Source organism: Fomitiporia mediterranea (genome assembly GCF_000271605.1).
Source record: "Fomitiporia mediterranea MF3/22 unplaced genomic scaffold FOMMEscaffold_5, whole genome shotgun sequence".
Lineage (NCBI taxonomy): Eukaryota > Fungi > Basidiomycota > Agaricomycetes > Hymenochaetales > Hymenochaetaceae > Fomitiporia > Fomitiporia mediterranea.
In genome coordinates, this window is record NW_006760390.1 from 845,792 (window position 1) to 863,974 (window position 18,183).

Below are 18,183 nucleotides of genomic sequence, written 5' to 3' on the forward strand. Positions count from 1 at the left end.
GGCGGCCTCAGTACGTGAGTAAGCTTCTTGCTATAACTTCCTCCGAGCACACGGAAGCATGCTGGACTGTTCATTTCCCCTCCACTTCATTCATGCCAGAATTTCGCTCAGCCGTCTCGTGTCCACCGATTCCCGATGACTTGACTGCCGCGCAATTTATACTCGATTCAAATCATCCTAACCGACCGATTCGTCGAGGAAATGTACCATGGCTCATCGAAGATAGTACTGGGAGAAAGGTTGAATTCGAGGAGGTATATAACAATATTGTACGAGTCTATATCCATGTGCAAATGACTTGCGCGTTTAGATACGTCTGCGGACACATGCGTTAGCAAATGCTTTGCATCTTCGATATGGTGTTGGTTCGTCTTGTCCCTTATTGATTGGTGTCTGGGATAATAACTAACAATTTTATAGGTGAAAATGATGTCGGTGAGTAACAATTTTTCTGAGCGCAGCCTTGTGCATTAGCTTACCATAACTCAGTTTGTATATTCTCACCAAATCACGTCGGTAAGGCAAAAAATGCATGTAATCCACAATTGCACATTCTTATATGAATTCGTTTGTGTAGATTATCCTGTCGCTATATGGGCTGCGCATAGGCTCGGCGCGATAGTCTCGTAAGTGTGTTTTTGGACAGTAATTTTGTTCCCTTTTCATAATAAAATATAGATGCGCCAATCCATCTTATACTGCCGACGAGCTGCTGCATCAACTCGTAGCTGCTAAGGCATTTGTGATGGTGGCACATCCAGATTGTCTTCCTACAGCCCTTGCTGCAGCACGGCAAGCTGGACTGGCGGCGGATCATATCTTTCTCATGGATGAGCTCAGGGCGAAGGTCCCGATTCCTTTCCCAACAATATCGGATCTAGTGAAGGAAGGATTGTCAAAACCGACATGCTTCGTAGAGCGAAGACTTGCACCAGGAGAAGGAAAAACGAAACTAGCATTCCTCAGTTTTTCCAGTGGAACGACAGGGAAACCGAAGGTTCTTCTTATTTAGATAAGAAGGGTTCTTGGATCGTTCTGACTGACGGGAAACTTTACCTCTAGGCCGTCGCTATCCCTCATTACGCCGTGATTTCTCAAGTTATACAGGGGGCGGTGCATCACAAAGTGAATGAGGATTACACTACTTGGGAGAAACGTCGTTTCAGACCAGGGGACATCGCAGTGGGAGGTGTGTGATAGTACTCATTATTACTGATGCTTGCTCACTCACGCGCGAAATTAGTTCTACCGTTCTTCCGTGAGTTCGCTGATCAGTACATTTGCCTTACGAGCTGATGGACGCATGTGACTAGATATCTATGGTCTGGTCGTTAATGTACGTCATTCTGAGGAAAATATATTCTCGCAACTCATTACTACTCTTCCTCCAGTTACACTTCCTGCTCTTCTCCGGAGTACGTGGCCGTGACATATCATAACATCCACTCACCTTACCATTGGAGTTCCGCAGATTACTGTTGTTGTGATCCCGAAGTTCAACTTCGTGGATTTCCTGAAGAGCATCGATAAGTATAGAATTCAACACTTGCTGTATGTTGTTCCTGAGAGACTTTTCAGACATATGATTGACTTTATGCTTTTTAAGTGTCGTTCCCCCTCAAATCGTCCTGCTCTGCAAGGTGGTTAGAGACCGAATATGAGAGGTGCATATATGCTGATATTTGATTTAGCATCCGGCCGTCAAGAAATATGACCTCTCGCATGTTCGATCTTGCATGAGTGGAGCGGCTCCTTTGTCCAGAGAACTGACTGAGCAGCTAATCAAAGTCTTGCCAAACGCTCAAATTGGTCAAGGATACGGTGGGTCGGACAATCCAATCAACACCTTCTGAACTTCCTACCTGCCAATATTTTCTTTCAATCACTTCACGGGACACGTACTGTTCCCCTTGTTCCCCAAAATTTCAGATGGTGTTCTATTTGGATCGAGGGCTAACAGTACTTCTCTCGGACTTGCTAGGTATGACCGAGACGGCTATTTCGGCGTTTCCGATTACGCAATGGATTGGTACTCCAGGAAGTGTGGGCCAACTGATTCCGGGTTGTACGGCGCGAGTTGTGAAGGCGGATGGTACGCTAGCGGACTACGAAGAGGAGGGTGAATTGCACGTTTCCGGGCCACAGATAGCACTTGGATATACGAACGATGAGAAAGCGTGAGTTACTCAGTTGGAAAATTCCTAGCGTTGCACAAGACTAATAAGAAGCAAAGCTCGCGTGAGACGTTCGTGGATGGCTGGCTCAGAACTGGCGATGTGGTGAAGTTTGCGAAGGATGGGGACATCTTCATCGTTGGCAGGGTGAAGGTTAGATATCATTCGCAGTTGATTCTTTCTTTGATTTAGTAAAATTTGCTTGCTGTAGGAAATTCTCAAAGTCCGTGGCTTCCAAGTAGCTCCAGCAGAGTTAGAAGGCCATCTACTGGACCACCCCGACGTATCCGACGTGTGCGTCGTTGGTATTCCGGATGACTATAGTGGTGAAGTTCCCTTGGCCTTCGTCATGCTCGATGCCAGAGCTGCCCAGCGCGCGAGGAGAAGCAATGCAGAGGCCGAAAAGATTAAAAAGTCTATCATGAAAGTAACAATTGTTCCAAAATTCTAACGATATCCCAGTGCTCATTGCTGCTCTTGCAGCACGTCTCTGATTCCAAAGTGCCTTACAAATGGCTGAAGGGTGGTGTCGAGTTCATAGATGTCATCCCAAAGAATCCCAGTGGGAAACTGCTTAGACGACAGATGGAAGACAAGGCGAAGGAGATCGCCGCTAAGCGTGGCACGAAGGCAAGGCTCTGATACATTTGGATGATTTAAATGGATATCGCTTCGGTAGTACTGCACATCTAAGAGCATCTGTTTCCTTGCGGACTTATTCTCCGACAGCTGTTCTTGTTTATGTACTTGCACTTACTCTCCTTTCTTACCCTTTCGTTGATTTGTCTTGCATGCCCTTTGTTTTCGACCCCGGAAGTAAATGTATTAGATAGTGGAATCGGACGGAGTTCATTATTCTAATTATTGACGGTTTTCTCGAAAGGCTGGATATAGTCCGTACGCGAGTCTAAAGAGTATCCACGGCCATAAGACCTCGAAAACACCGCATCCCGTCCGATCTGCGCAGTTAACCGAGGTGCCGCCCAGTTAGTACCACGGTGGGGGACCACGCGGGAATCCTGGGTGCTGTGGTTTTTATTTTTCTCCTGAACTATATACTTCAGAGCTAGTTCTTTCTTTTTCACTTCTTTCACTTTCTATAGTATAAAAGGGTCTGTCCACTGTTGTCCTGCAAGTCTTGTAAAGGATGGTCGATTGGCTATGGAATTTCTTCACACATAAGAAAATGCTATAGTAGTACATTGTTTTCAGTGTCAAAGTTATGGCAGCTACAAAGAAATAACATACATTTTCTTGTCAAGGCATTCTTGTAGAGAATTTATAAATAATCCAGCTACAAACTCACACTAGTTTTGCCTTGTACATACTTCGATTTCCACTGAGTATTCTAGAACTAGTATGATAGTAACATAGACAGTGCATCTGGACAGAGTTGCTTTGTGTCTCTTGCACACCAATACTCCTTTTACCCAATCCCTATGTCTGTCGTGCAGCATCCTTCGCTTCGAGATGTACTCGATGACTCCTGTCAGGGGACGTTCTCTCCCAGGCGTTATGTTTGCCAGATACGTATCGCTGCTATCCCGAGACCTGCAATATGAATCCTCTGCCACTGTCTAATCCACTTGGAGCTGTCCAGGCAGCCAAAAAGTTCTTCCGAACAGCGCGTCTTGAACCTACAATTATAATGACTCTACTTTGACTCCGACATGCCGAAGTGTCAATGCTGGCATTGGTTTCTTCTGACTTAAAAATCGTCGTTGACTCAAATTAGATCGAATCGAATCAAGCCTATGCACGGATTTCATTTCGTGGGTGGTTAACTGCATGATGAGCGAACAAGTTGGAAAATAAGTTCGATTCAATGAAACTAGTATTCCATTCGGCTAATCAGATACAAAAGGCGAAGGGAAAGTTCCGATGTGAAAGCACATAACGAGAAGTAGTGAAACAGGATAAGTGTGCAAACGTCTGTAATTGATAAAGAATACAGGGGGGATTTGAGAATAGTAACGTGAGCATTTACGACTTATGACTTGAACTTATGCATGGTACCGGATCAGACGAGATCACATCACTGCGTAACAGAAAGCATGTCAGATACATTGGCATCCACAGAGATTGAGAGAAAGAGTAACCAAACAGAAAGAGAACCCGCGGAAAACGGAGAACGTGTGCGTAGGATAGCGAGAATGGAACCGAGATGAAAGGGTAAAAAGGGAACGAAAATCAAACGTCACATCGACCAATTCGTATACTGACTCGAATCGATAGGGAACTCCGTCTCAGGGTAATCGTCATATACCGCGTCGCCATCGAGGAACCTCCGTAGACGCGCAACTTGGGAAGAAAGGTACATGATGATGATTTGCATCTTGACTTCGAGGTGAAGTTGGAGGATATCGGCGCAGGTCTTGAGTGCCTGTTCACGCGTGGAGACGAACATGTTGCCTTGAAAGCCGAGGGCTTTGAGTGCATCGATCATTTCGCTGAACTCGGAGCACCAGCCTAGGACGCCGAGCTGTTTGCGTGATGTGTGATTTCAGATAAATGCATTGAGTATTAAGCAGTGCGATGATAATACGCTGGGAGGAGATGGACGTACTTGACCGTATTGCTTATATCGTGTGTAAAGAACGTTAGGTGCGTTCTTAAGGGCAAATATAAATCGTTCGTTCTCTTCGACGACGTTTGGAGCCGGTACATATGGGTCCGCTACTACAGGTGGACTTGCATCTGACTGAAGAATTCACATCACATTTAACAAATACAATTTAAAGTGAGATAAGATAAAAGTAATCTCTGACCTCGTGTTGTCTTGGTGGAGGTGGGTCCTGCACACCACCACGAGTCAATCAGCACACCCAGACCTCAATAGAAAAAGTCCAATAACGACGCACCTTAAACCATTCATAATTCTCAAAATCCGGCTCTTCCTCACTATAATTCCAATCAAGTGTTTCTCCGTGTTTAGTATGGATAGGCATCTTGGGTGCTTCCTTGTCCTTTTCCTTCTCGGAGGAGCCCTTCGAGTCCGTAGAGAACCGCCGTCGTAGGCTCCCGAGGACACCGCCCTTCTTGTTCTTAGTCTTGGTTTTCTGCTTGTGTTGTTGCTGTTGCTGTTCTCTGTCGCTGCCGAAGCGGCTGTGTGGTGAGAAGAGGTTGAAGGATGAGCTGGAGGAGGCGGGGGAGGCGCTCTGGTAGCGGTACAGCTTGTGAGAGGTGCTGGTGGAGAACTAGAGAGTGGTGTGCGTGTCGGCGAGGGTCGATCGCCGGACGGATGGGACGGACGGGAAGTTGCGGAAATGTGGCTGCCTGTGGAAAGCTGCCCAGTGACAACTGATCTCGTGGACGTGGAGACAAAGTGAAGTTATGCACTGAAGATAACAAGAGATTCAGCAACTACGTACAATGCTAGCTATGTAGTTAAGCAACAAGAAATTTATCATTTTAGAACGTACCTATTCTTAAGGGTTATAGGAGATTACGGAGCTAACTGACTCGAGACCGTCTATATAAGAAAGCAGCTGAATCCGCTAACTGACGAGATCTATCCGATAGTATTGACCGAAAAGACGAAGAGATATGCTGCCGGCGAGGGAGCCTCGTCCTTTTGGCCTGCCACCGCTCCTGACCACGAAGGACACGCACAACAAGCATGTCCGGCTCATGCGGCCGTGCTTACTGCACTTCGGATCTTCATATCCAAATCAAGACAGCAAACTATAGCAATACAATCAATTTATATACATAATACATACACACAATCAGAAGAAAACATCAGCGAGTTTGTGTAAGATATGGAGACATGAAAAGATCAAGAAATACTTCGCAGGAATAACTTTAGACTCTAGAGCAAATGTGTAGTCTCATCTGCTTCATTTATCTCCCGGCCTCTTCTCCAGGCACGGTAGGTATCCAGGACTCTCCTTATTAACCCATATCCTTGAAGGGTACTGCCGATACTACCACCTTCCCGAATCCGCTGAACCACCTTTTCCGAAATCCTTCCTGCAAATACCACGAGCCAGATGAAGGCGATCGAGAACCAAGGACCGATGAATGCATATGCTGTCCTCTCATGATTCGCCTCTATTTCCAAGCCAATCGTACGGACCCATGAGCCAGGTCCGACTTGAACGATTTCGCCTCCTCCCATTCCCCGCCCTCCAACTCCGCTGATTCCCTGTTCTCCACCATCGCACCACAGTACAGCACTGCCAACTTCTTCTGCTCGGGCTTTAGCATGCTCCCACATCGTCACGCCGAGGCTCGGATACCAGGTACGTGCAGCTCCGAGGATAAGAGACGGTCGTCGCGGAAGCCTGTTGAATGGCATCGGATGGGCAAAGTCCAAGCATATAGATCCGGTTATTGGAACCGTCAGAGACTCTATAGCTTTACCTCGCGAATTCCGTTTTGTGACGAGCTGGTAGTCGTACAATTCCGGAGGTGATGAATATGCGACCATCGCATACGACTCGACGACTGGAGAAGCGAGAAGGGGAGAGGTTAAGTAATGGTTGTGAGAAATATTAAATGAAACTGCGTACATGGAACGAGGTGACGTTTGAAATATTCAAACACCATCCCATCTCTGTCAACGAGCATGAGACCGTTCCGGCCCTTGTTGCCCCTTGTTACATCGTTCGTGTACTCCTCAAAAGAAACGCCTATGACAGAACCGCCGGCGATTTTGGCAACCTTCTTGGTTGCCTCCCGTTTTGCCTGCACCGAGTCAAATCGTATCGCCCCTTCCGGCCAGAGTACGACTTTTGCAAGAGAAGCTAATGTTGCCGTCTCTTGCAGGAGTTCGCCAAAATTGGGTGACCGTGTTATGTTCGTAATGTAAGGTAGAGCACATGCGACCGATAACGGTGCTGTAGTCGCAGAATTGACCGGTATAGGCAACGTATCCTGAAAATAATATGGGATGGTGCCAAGACATAGGAAGGTAATCATACACAGAAGCCGTGGTGTTTTCTGAGATTTCTCAGTTTCATCGGTCGCACTGGTGCCACTAGTTGATATCAACAAATCGTCTTGTTCAGCTGGCTTGGTAAACCATGGCGCAAGTAACTCTGCCACCACCACAGCCCATGCCCCAACGGTCCAGTCGATTCCCACCGGGCCAAGAACATATCTCATCCAGTTATAGGCGCTCAAACCACGCACTGGGCTCCATATGGCCAAATATCCCAAAGGACTCGTAGTTGATGCAATCAGTAGTACAGTCGACCACATGGCAGGGAAGAACAACGGCAGCCGTTCGCAATCGATATTCCATTGCAAGTATGTGTCAGCAAATATAGCTGAGGTGGCAAGGCTGCTTGCTAAAAGAGCAAGTATGAACAATGCAAGTACGGCTGTCGAATATTGGACCTCGGGAACGGCGCTAATATTTCCCAGAGTTGTTGCCGCAGCGAGGGATACCACGACAAATGTCAGCTTGACTATCGCACGTTTGCTAGTAATAATCACCGATGAGAAAACCCTTGTAATCGCCAGGAGGAGAACCAACGGAATATACGAGGGAGGCGATTCCAACGCGAAGCAACCAAACACGAATACCACTACCACAGCTAGTGGTGTAGGGCAGGAAATCAGAAGGGTTCTGGCAGATTCAAGCATCATACCAAGAAGAATGGGTAAGGAAGAGACTTGTAGCTAGCTATGTCCAACCATAAAAAGATCTGCAAGTGCATTCACAGATTAGTGAATGTATACACCGAGACTCCTAACACTGTAGACGACAAGTGATTTAGCATTTACTCGCAACGCAAGCTCCATGGTTAAGCGACAAAATTTTTGTACGTGCCTATCTTTCAGGAATATAGGAGATTACGGAGCTAACTGTCGACAATCGACTCGAGACCGTCTATGCAAGCAAAGCAGCTGAATCCGCTAACTGACGAGATCTATCCGATAGTATCGACCAAAAGACAAAGAGATGTGCTGTTAGTTAGGGGGCCTCCTCCTTTAGGCCTGCTACTACTCCTGGCCAAGAAGGACACGCACAGCAAGCGTGTTCAGCCCATGCGGCGGTGCATACTGTAAGTGGATGTAGAGAGATAAGGCGTTCTCGCGTTATCTATAAGATGAGTTAATAATTATAAACAAATATAATAAAATAATAAAATAATAAATAAAACAATTTAATATAGGCATTAATATTAATAAAATATATTTTATTTAAGAAAACTACTTTAGAAGTGTATTACCAGTATTTAAGGATGTATACAGGGAGAAGGCCTTACCATATAATAGTCTCAGTCTTTTATAATAGTGTACATATACTTTATAAAGTCGTAACCGTATACAGTACGGTCTGAAACCGTAATTACGGTACGATGCGGAACCCTATCAGAAAGTATGTGCTTATAGATTACTACCAGGTTACATATACAGTAATTTGTGTAAACTAACTTTGACTGGTCACTTCAATTTAGCACTCAGATATATCCACTTACAGCACTGCACTCCGGATCTTCATATCCAAGTCAAAACAGCAAAAGTACAATATAATCGATTTATACTTATCATATACACATAATCGAAATACAGAAGAAATCAGCAACTCGATGCAAGTCGTGGAGACAAATAGAGAAAGATCGAGAAATGCTTCGCAGGAGTAACTCGATTAGAGCAAATGTGTGGATTCATCTGCTTCATCTGCCTCTCTGCCTCTCTTCCAGGCATGGTAAGTATCCAGGACTCTCTTCCTCAACTCGCTTCCTTGGATGCAACAATTAATATTACCACCCTCCCGAATCCTCTGAACCACCTTTTCCGAAATCCTTCCCGCGAAGAGCATCAGCCAGATAAAGGCGATAGAGAACCAGGGACCGATGAATGCATATGTTGTCCTCCTATGATTTGCCTCTATTTCCAAGCCAATCGTACGGACCCATGAGCCAGGTCCTACTTGGACGATTTCACCGCCTCCCATCCCTCGCCCTCCTACGCCACTAATTCCCTCTTCTCCTCCGTCGCACCAAAGCACAGCACTGCCGACCTCTTCTGCTCGCAATTTAGCATGCTCCCACATTGTCACCCCGATGCTCGGATGCCAGGTGCGCGCAGCTCCAAGGATAAGAGATGGCCGCTGTGGAAGTCTACCGAAAGGCATCGGATGGGCAAAGTCCAAGCATATAGATCCGGTTATTGGGACCGTCAGAGACTCTATAGCTTTACCTCGCGAATTCCGTTTTGTGACGAGCTGATAGTCGTACAAGTCCGGAGGTGATGAATGGGCAACCATCGCATTCGATTCGACGACTGGGAAAAGGGAAGAAAAGGAGTAAATGTTCAGTTGCAAGGCGTTATAATCAACAAAATTACGCACATGGAACGAGGTGACGTTTGTAATATTCAAACACCATCCCATTTCGGTCAACGAGCATGAGACCGTTCTGGCCCTTGTAGCCTCTTGATTCATTGTTTGTGTACTCCTCGAACGAAATGCCTATGACGGAACCCGCGGCAATTTCTGCGACCTTCTTGATTGCCTCTCGTTTCGCTTGGACAGAGTCAAATCGTATCGCCCCTTCCGGCCAGAGTACGACTTTAGCAAGAGAAGCCAATGTTGCCGTCTCTAGCAAGAGTTCGTCGATATTGGGCAGCCGTGTCACGTTCGTAACATAAGGTAGAGCACACGCGACCGATAGGGGCGCTGTTGTGGCAGAATTGACCGGCGTAGGCAACGGATCCTGAAAATAATATGGGACGGTGCCGAGACATAGAAAGGTAATCATACACAGAAGCCGTGGTGTTTTCTGAGACTTCTCAGTTTCATCAGTTGCCCCGGCGCTACTTGTCGATATCAACGAGCCATCGCAATAGTCGGCCTGTTCGGCCTGTTCGGTAAACCACAGTGCAAGTAGGTCTGCTACCACAACAGCCCATGCCCCAACGATCCAATCGATTCCCACCGGCCCAAGGATGTATCTTATCCAGTTATAGGCGCCCAGCCCACGCACTGGACTCCATATAGCCAAATATCCCAAGGGGCTCGTGGTTGATGCAATCAGTAGTACAGTCGACCATACTGCAGGAAAGAAGAACAGTGGCAACTGTTCACGATCAATGTTCAGTTGCAAGTATGTGTCGGAAAGTATGCTTGAAGTGGCAAGAGTGCTTGCTAGAAGAGCAAGTACAAACAATGCAAGTACGGCTGTCGAATACTGGACCTCAGGAACAGCATTCAAAACAGAGCTGATATTTGCCAGGGTGGTTGCTACTGCGAGGGACACCACGACAAGTGTCATCTTGACTCCTGCACGTCCACCAGTTATAATGACCGACAAGAAAAGTCTTATAATCGCCAGGAGGAAAACCAACGGAATAAACGAGGGATTTGATTGCAACACGAAGCAACCAAAGACGAATAGCACGACCACACATAGTGGTGTTGGATGAGTAACTAGAAGGGCGTTGGCAGATTCAAGCTGCATACCCAGGAGAATGATCAAGAAAGGGACTTGTAGCTAGCTTGCTATGTCCAGCCATAAAAAGAGCTGCAAGTGCCTTCATAGATTAGATGTGACTGGGAAAAAGGGTGCTGCGCCTGCGGATGGAGTACAGGTATGAGTCCAAGTTGAGCACTCTGTCCTGGGCAGCTGTGCATAATAGGCATCATCAAGTATCGAAGTTCCCGATGCTGATAACGACAGAATGAGATGCGTTCATCTTGCCTTCCATTTACTTCGAAGCATGTCTCGAAGCCGCACAGACGGGCGTCCGGCGGGCGTCTAATAATAGTGAGAAGTGCTATTACCCTTAGAAGCCATCCCTGATGCTGCAGCCAGGTATGGTATGCTGGAAAGATGTGTGAGAAAAGGAGGAGCTTATCCGTTGTTCATGATGGGATCGGGGTAAGTTGTAGCAAGGTCCGATCATGAACGTTTCGTTATGGGACACACGATCACACGTCATGAGACTCCGACGTCTATTGGTCTCTCGGTAAACTTCCGCTATAAAGTCCTCCGCCCGCCCCGAATCATGTTGTACTGTTTGTTCATTTTCCCTCGGCCCCTCCAACCATGCCGGAATTTCGCTCAGTTGTCCCCTGTCCTCCGATTCCCGCTGACTTGACTGCTGCTCAATTTATACTTGACTCGTACCATCCTAAGCGTCCAATTCGCCCAGGAAACGTTCCATGGCTCATCGAAGATAGCACTGGGAGAAAGGTTGAATACGAAGAGGTAAGTACAAATAATTATTGTAAAGTTGTATCTGTCCGTTGACCTCTGCGTATTCAGATACGTCTACGAACACACGCACTAGCAAACGCATTGCACCTGCGATGGGGCGTTGGTTCGTCTCGTCTCCTATTCGTTCGTGACTCAGATAATAGCTGACAACCCGATAGGTGAAAATGATGTCGGTGAGCACCAGCATTCAAACTGAGCGCAGCCTTGTGCTTTGGCTCACTGTAACTCAGTTTGTGTATTCTCACCGAATCACGTCGGTGGGTCAAATACGTTTGATCCGCAACTGCAACTTATGCATTCGTCCTAGATTATCCTGTCTCCATGTGGGCCGCGCATAGACTCGGTGCAACTGTCTCGTAAGCGTCTTCTGGATAGCAATTTGCTCCCGTTTCATACAAGAAATATAGATGCGCCAATCCATCTTATACTGCCGACGAGCTGGTACATCAGCTCATAACTACCAAGGCGTTTGTAATGGTGTCACATCCGGATAGTCTTCCTACGGCCCTCGCAGCAGCACGGCAAGCTGGATTGGCAGCGGATCATATCTTCCTCATGGATGAGCTCAAGGCGAAAACGCCGATCCCGTATCCAACAATATCGGATCTCGTGAAGGAAGGTCTGTCACAACCGACGTCCTTTAAAGAACGAAGACTTGCACCGGGGGAAGGCAAAACGAAACTAGCGTTCCTCAGTTTCTCCAGTGGAACGACCGGGAAGCCGAAGGTTCTTGTTCAAATGTGGCTGGGCCTTGAGTCACTCTGACAGGAGACTTTCTTTAGGCTGTCGCTATTCCTCACTACGCTGTAATTGCTAATGTGGTACAAATGGCGGAGTATCACAAAGTGAATGAGGATTACACTATTTGGGAGAAACGTCGATTCAGACCAGGGGACATCGCAGTTGCTGGTGCGTGCTAATACATAATAAATTACTGATGCGTCTATGCTCATACGCAAAATTAGTTCTACCGTTCTTCCGTGAGCTCATTTGATCAGTATTCTGACCTTGCAGACTTACGGACGCATGTGACCAGATATTTATGGTCTGGTCGTTAATGTGAGTCCTTCAGTGGAAGATATATTCTCGCAGCTCATGAATCATCCTTAATTCAGTTACACTGGCTGCTTTTCTCTGGGGTACGTGGCTAGATAAGTAATACCGCTCATGCGGCTTATCATTGATATTTATAGATTACCATAGTTGTGATTCCGAGGTTCAACTTCTTGGATTTCCTGAAGAGTATCGACAGATATAAAATCCAACACCTTCTGTATGTCGGTCGTTTTAGACTTGTCGGGAATATGGTTGGCTTTACGATTTCTTCACAGCCTCGTTCCTCCTCAAGTCGTCCTGCTCTGCAAGGTAATCAAAGGCCGAACATCAGATATACAATTATGCTTATATTTAATTTAGCATCCCGCTGTGAAGAAATATGACCTCTCGCACGTTCGCTTTTGCATTAGCGGAGCGGCACCCTTATCCAGGGAATTGACTCAGCAACTTATCAAAGTCTTGCCAAACGCCCAGATTGGTCAAGGATATGGTACGTCAGATAAACCAACGAACACTTCTTTCCGATCTTCCTGTTTGCAAATCTTTCTGCATGACGGGGTCATGTGCCTGGTCTTTGTTCCCTAAATCTTTATCGGTGTTTCGATCCGACCGAAGACTGATTGTGCTTCTCTCGGGCTTCTCAGGCATGACCGAGACGTGCACGACTGTTACGATGGTTCCAATTACGCAATGGATTGGTACTCCAGGAAGCGGAGGCCAACTGATTCCAGGCTGTACCGCGCGAGTTGTGAAGGCTGATGGTACGCTGGCGGATTACGACGAGGAGGGCGAACTACACGTTACCGGTCCTCAGATGGCGCTTAGGTATACGAATGATGAGAAGGCGTACGTGATTCATTTGGTAAATTCTTGCTTCGTGCAGTACTAATAAGAAGCTCAGCACGCAAGAGACGTTCGTAGATGGTTGGGTCAGGACCGGTGATGAGGTGAAGTTCGCGAGGAATGGTGATATCTTCATCGTTGACAGGTTAAAGGTGAGTCATCACGAACCGTTAGTTCTTCTTTGATGTAGTAAATTTGCATGTCCGCAGGAGATTCTCAAAGTCCGTGGCTTCCAAGTAGCTCCTGCAGAGCTAGAAGGACATCTATTAGACCACCCCGATGTGTCCGATGCGTGTGTGGTTGGCATCCCAGATGATTATAGTGGTGAAGTTCCCCTGGCTTTCGTCATGCTCGAGACTAGAGCGGCAGAGCGCGCGAAGAGAAGCAATGCGGAGGCTGAGAAGATTAAGCAATCGATAATGAAAGTAAGAACCGATCAATTCATCTAAAGTTTCTTCGGCACTTATCATACTTGCTATAGCACGTCTCTGATGCCAAGGTGCAGTACAAATGGCTAAAGGGCGGTATCGAGTTCGTGGATGTTATTCCGAAGAATCCTAGTGGAAAACTACTAAGACGACTAATGCGAGACAAGGCGAAGGAGATTGTTGCGAAGCGTGGCGCGAAGGCGAAGCTTTGAGACGTTTTGGATAACATGACGGAGGGCCATATATGATTTTGTGGAAGTATCGCACATCTAGATGCGACTGTTTACTCGGAGACTTTCCCTGTGGGCTATGTTTGTTTATGGACCGTTGTTATCTTCCTGTATTATCTTTCGTTGATTTATCCTTTATGGCTTTCCTTTCAACCTTGAGGACAAATGTATTAGATAATGGAATCGGACGGATATTCTTGAGCAAAATGTAGATTTACTCGGAATCACTACTGATTGGACACAATGGTGTGATTCATTGTATGTACCAGAAGGAGAGTGCTAAATAGATATGATACATTAGGCCCTGGTCTCCTCAAAAGCTGGATATAGCTTATACCAAAGTCTAAAGTGTATCCACGGCCATAGGACCTCGAAAACACCGCATCCCGTCCGATCTGCGCAGTTAACCGAGATGCCGCCCAGTTAGTACCACGGTGGGGGACCACGCGGGAATCCTGGGTGCTGTGGTTTTTTTCTTTTCCTGAGCTATACTGTAGAGCTAGTTCTTTCTTTCTAACTTAAGTATAGTGCAGAGTATACAGGATTTGACAAGTTTCATAATATAATTAAAATCCTGGCTTTCTTTAACAAATCACATGAATGTCTACTGGATAGAAAACAACCTTGCGGGAAAAAGAGTTCATGGGTCGATCATGGTGGGACTCGAACCCACAACCTTCAGCTGGCATGTTTTTAAAACCGGAAACTGACGCGATGCCATTTCGCTACACGACCATCAACTTAGGCAGGGCCCTGAAGATAATATGTTCTAGAGAGAGACATTACTCATTCACATATTTTATTTGGAGTTGTCTATTTCCCACAATCGAGAAAAAAGCACGGTCGCCTCATTTATTTTCTGGTTCACTCGCAATCCAACAATCAACGAAAGAGACGAAAAGTGCATTTATGTGTGTTTAAGAACAAGAAATCGGAAGAGTGAGTGAGCTGGACAAGAATGCTTTCACCTTCACGTGACCCTTTCTTGTTGAGCATTACCACTTCTGCTTAATCTGCTTCCTCTCACCTTGTCTATTTCCTTTTACTAGACGTTGCCTTCGTACTTTTAATACCAGCTCGGTTCAACCCTTCCATCTAAGTCTCCCCTGTTGCCTTGAACCATGTCGACGAAGCGAAAGATTGGAGTTAGTACTGCGACGACAGAAGCTGCACGTAGGCAGCTCATGCAACCGGTCCCATGCTGGGAGAAAGTAAGTGGAATTTGCATAGACGGTATCCCGGAAAGTTATAAACAGTATTTGAAATGTAGGTTTGGTCATTGCCACAAGATGCACCACCCAGCTCTGCGTTGAGAGTGTACAAGTGGGTAAAGACGGATAAGAAACAAGTATGCGCTGTATGCACCTTATCCATTCTTCTTAGGTACTGACACCGTTTCACTTGAAGAATTTCAGCGATGATGAAGAGGAACCCGATTTGCCCCTCGTACCACTGCCAGACGAACCTGAAACCCAGGAGGGCGACGATGACATGGAGCAAGACGACCAGACCAATTCTGTTGCGCCAGATTCAGCATCGCGAGCGGTTTCGGAACCCGTTACTCTTCCTCAAGAGCCTGAGGATGCAACTCCTGCTCCTCCAAAGCGTCACCCGCTTTCCATGTCATTAGTACCCGGCTCGCCAACCCCTCCACCCGAACTCGACGAATCGGCATTGAACACAGACCTCAACCCTCTTGATCCCGCTGTGGACGATACTGTTGCACTTGATGATACGCCAGGGACGTCGTTGCAGGTGCCTCCTGAGTTGGAGTTAGGTGGCGACATAACCGATCTCGACATGACCCAGTTAGGACCTGATGGAGAGCCGTTTGAAGGCGCAGGAGAATTAGCGCAACTTCAACCTACTGACACGTTATTGGGAGGAGAGGCATTGGATGAGAGTTCAGATCCCTTCAATACAGCACAGATCCCTTAGTAAAAGGTATTCTCGACTTCGAGGGTTTTATGTGCGTGGGTTATTATTTATTCATCTTGATGCTCTTCCCATTCTTCTGTAATATGCCTCATTTGCAGCGTCTAAAAACGTAATCGTATGCCCTCCTTTGTATTTTAATGGAATGCTTATATCTTGCCATTCTGATGTGTCGCAAACGATGCCTGTTGTAAACGGAAATATTATACAACACTGTCTAATTTCATGGTCCTTCCTCTTCCTCATCAAACCACCGCTCCTCATCCAATCTGTCATTATCCGGGTCCCATCGATCATTCCAGTCAACAGCGTCGTAGTCAATAGACTGCAGATTAATCATCCCATGATTAAAGTCATGAAATAGGACATTTCTCTAATATACATGAACTCACGTCAAGCAGTCCGTATATGAAGCGTTCGCGAATTAATCGTTCAAAGTTTACTTTGTTCTCTTCCGAAGAATTGTCTGGCCAGGTACTATTGGTGACATCGTTATCGTTGTCTGACTCGTCACTGTCTTCCTCGGGAACGAACTCCTCCACGACTCGTCTTCTTGATGTCCTCATTCGTTCAGCAGCCCTCTCTTCCTCGTAGTTTCCTTGCGTCAATAAAGTTGAAGAAGACTTAGATATTTGATACGAATAGTAGAGTATACGCGGTCTCACCCAAGAGAGTCCCTAACTTGCCAACGTGCTGTCTCTCTCCACCAAGAAACTGTGAGTCAGCCCAGACCTTCTCATCACGGTTCTCGCGCTCTTCTACTCTCCAATTCGGACGGTCTTGACCATTACCTTGCCATAGCTGGGGCCAAGTATCACGAGCACGGTCGAATTCCAACTCGTGTGGGCTTGAATTTGCGAAGTTCAGGCGTCTGTTTCGGATGGCTGTGATGATGGTACGTTGTTTTGGACTTGTGATGCTTGAGAATGAGGAAAGCAAATTGGGTGGTAGGCGTTTGAGATGCTGATGTTGCTGGAGAAATGCAATTGGGTCTTCCGAAGGAAGTGGTCGGCAGTCTTCATCTAAACGCAAGTAATCTAGGATCGGCGCATCGTTGAAGTCTGAAGGTGACCCGTGAGTGACCTGCTCGAAGGAGCCGAAAAGCGAGGATCTCGTAGGGATACTACTGGTGCTTGTGCTCATGATACATTGATAGACAAAGACAAGAATATAATTGCGTCATCATGATCTTCGCTGCTGCAAACGTTTAAATACAGATTGGATTATGCGGGAAGTAACTAGTAAATTTGTAATTTTCATGCTCTTATCGAAATGACACGGTTACGATGTCAATTCTTGTCGCTGAAACGAATCAGAAGTGTTCCGGCTGAGGGAATGCAGGGGACGCTGCACCATCGTGAGCGTCTGTCTTGGGTGAGTGTGCTTGGTAAACATCCTCCGGTGTGATATGAAGGGACGTCTGGCTGTTCGATGCGAATCCACCTCGCTGACCTGCTTGAGCAGATGGGCTGGGCTGGATCGAAGTTGATGAAGCGGGTGGGGAAGCTCCTGGACGAACAGGATCCTCTCTTCCAGCCATGGATGCTCCATGGCTCATCAAGAAGCTCATGGCCAAACGTGCGCCGTCCGCTACGAAAGAAGGTGCCTGCATGCCGGTCGCTCCATTTGGCCCTGCTCCTGGAGTTCCAGCCGATGTCCGACCCATTATCTTATCGAGTATCACTTGGACCTGAGCCTGGAAAAAGCCTAGGAAGTTCTCTGACGCGGAGTCTATTTGGCGATCAAGGTAAAGTTCATTGCGCGAAAGGTAAGGTGACAGCCACGTGTCATAAATGTACGTGGATCCCTGAATTAGATTAGACTTAGCGAGTGAAGACTAAAAGTAAATGCTTCTGGCAAAGTGACCAACCTGTACTTGAGGTAGCGAAATGAACAACAGGAACAGCAGCTTCAGTTCCCAGTAGAACGGGAACCTGTAAACCTCCTGAGTCAGTCTTGAGGTTATGTGTGGCGAGCGATGCGGTTACCCACCAGCTAATGAAGGCTTCGACAGAATATTCAAACGCCAACAGTGCACCGACCACAATCCAGTACTTTGTCAAGCGCTCAATGTCTGTCTCGGATAACGGACGCCTCTGCAGCGCTTGAAATGAACGAAACAACGGAAGGGCAAATGCAAACCATGAGCTGGCGCAGAATATTTTCAAATTAAATGACGTTCGTCTCGCACAATGGGTACCACTCACGAAATCAACCGTGAAACAAAGTAAACGAATACCATGACGTGGCAGTAAGTCGAAAGAATGAAGTGTAGACACAATGGAAAGTATGCCGTGGCAGATATTTGTCTTAGAGCACGTGCTGACTTGATATGCCACGCAGA

At 46.7% G+C, this 18,183-nt stretch overlaps 7 protein-coding genes and 1 non-coding gene across 8 annotated transcripts; 3 read left to right on the forward strand and 5 right to left on the reverse strand.

The window, feature by feature from the left end:
• Nucleotides 1–92: 92 nt before the first annotated feature.
• Nucleotides 93–2,981, forward strand: FOMMEDRAFT_139853 (acetyl-CoA synthetase-like protein; the record flags this gene model as incomplete). Its single annotated transcript, XM_007265218.1, has 17 exons — nucleotides 93–254; nucleotides 311–365; nucleotides 421–435; nucleotides 490–516; nucleotides 578–626; nucleotides 679–997; nucleotides 1,063–1,189; nucleotides 1,244–1,258; nucleotides 1,314–1,336; nucleotides 1,392–1,415; nucleotides 1,472–1,551; nucleotides 1,607–1,640; nucleotides 1,692–1,821; nucleotides 1,982–2,177; nucleotides 2,234–2,327; nucleotides 2,386–2,601; nucleotides 2,658–2,981. The coding sequence occupies 17 exons, from the start codon at nucleotides 93–95 to the stop codon at nucleotides 2,814–2,816; spliced, it is 1,725 nt and encodes a 574-aa protein (XP_007265280.1). The 3' UTR covers nucleotides 2,817–2,981.
• A 1,390-nt stretch (nucleotides 2,982–4,371) lies between these two features.
• Nucleotides 4,372–4,842, reverse strand: FOMMEDRAFT_82270 (uncharacterized protein; the record flags this gene model as incomplete). Its single annotated transcript, XM_007265219.1, has 2 exons — nucleotides 4,372–4,656; nucleotides 4,741–4,842. Coding segments are annotated over 2 exons (387 nt in total), but the record flags the coding sequence as incomplete, so codon positions are not given.
• A 1,143-nt stretch (nucleotides 4,843–5,985) lies between these two features.
• On the reverse strand, nucleotides 5,986–7,766 carry FOMMEDRAFT_133077 (uncharacterized protein; the record flags this gene model as incomplete). The annotated part of the gene is made up of 2 exons (XM_007265220.1): nucleotides 5,986–6,623; nucleotides 6,689–7,766. The coding sequence occupies 2 exons, from the start codon at nucleotides 7,764–7,766 to the stop codon at nucleotides 5,986–5,988; spliced, it is 1,716 nt and encodes a 571-aa protein (XP_007265282.1).
• Nucleotides 7,767–11,176: 3,410 nt separating this feature from the next.
• FOMMEDRAFT_145906 (phenylacetyl-CoA ligase) lies at nucleotides 11,177–14,103 on the forward strand (the record flags this gene model as incomplete). Its single annotated transcript, XM_007265221.1, has 17 exons — nucleotides 11,177–11,338; nucleotides 11,396–11,450; nucleotides 11,506–11,520; nucleotides 11,578–11,604; nucleotides 11,655–11,703; nucleotides 11,755–12,073; nucleotides 12,130–12,256; nucleotides 12,313–12,327; nucleotides 12,384–12,406; nucleotides 12,463–12,486; nucleotides 12,541–12,620; nucleotides 12,679–12,712; nucleotides 12,764–12,893; nucleotides 13,048–13,249; nucleotides 13,305–13,398; nucleotides 13,456–13,671; nucleotides 13,728–14,103. The coding sequence occupies 17 exons, from the start codon at nucleotides 11,177–11,179 to the stop codon at nucleotides 13,884–13,886; spliced, it is 1,731 nt and encodes a 576-aa protein (XP_007265283.1). The 3' UTR covers nucleotides 13,887–14,103.
• Nucleotides 14,104–14,552: 449 nt separating this feature from the next.
• Nucleotides 14,553–14,639, reverse strand: FOMMEDRAFT_t35. The gene has a single exon. It is a non-coding gene; the product is annotated as a tRNA-Arg (tRNA).
• Nucleotides 14,640–14,949: 310 nt separating this feature from the next.
• FOMMEDRAFT_120839 (uncharacterized protein) lies at nucleotides 14,950–15,999 on the forward strand. The gene is made up of 3 exons (XM_007265222.1): nucleotides 14,950–15,115; nucleotides 15,175–15,252; nucleotides 15,312–15,999. Exons 1-3 carry the CDS (start codon nucleotides 15,026–15,028, stop codon nucleotides 15,840–15,842), a joined length of 699 nt encoding a protein of 232 aa, XP_007265284.1. The 5' UTR covers nucleotides 14,950–15,025; the 3' UTR covers nucleotides 15,843–15,999.
• A 78-nt stretch (nucleotides 16,000–16,077) lies between these two features.
• On the reverse strand, nucleotides 16,078–16,904 carry FOMMEDRAFT_56488 (uncharacterized protein; the record flags this gene model as incomplete). The annotated part of the gene is made up of 3 exons (XM_007265223.1): nucleotides 16,078–16,164; nucleotides 16,232–16,437; nucleotides 16,505–16,904. Coding segments are annotated over 3 exons (693 nt in total), but the record flags the coding sequence as incomplete, so codon positions are not given.
• Nucleotides 16,905–17,066: 162 nt separating this feature from the next.
• FOMMEDRAFT_167026 (uncharacterized protein) lies at nucleotides 17,067–18,095 on the reverse strand. Its single transcript, XM_007265224.1, has 4 exons — nucleotides 18,047–18,095; nucleotides 17,832–17,987; nucleotides 17,710–17,773; nucleotides 17,067–17,646 (listed from the first exon to the last, which is right to left on the reverse strand). Exons 1-4 carry the CDS (start codon nucleotides 18,079–18,081, stop codon nucleotides 17,152–17,154), a joined length of 750 nt encoding a protein of 249 aa, XP_007265286.1. The 5' UTR covers nucleotides 18,082–18,095; the 3' UTR covers nucleotides 17,067–17,151.
• Nucleotides 18,096–18,183: the final 88 nt, after the last annotated feature.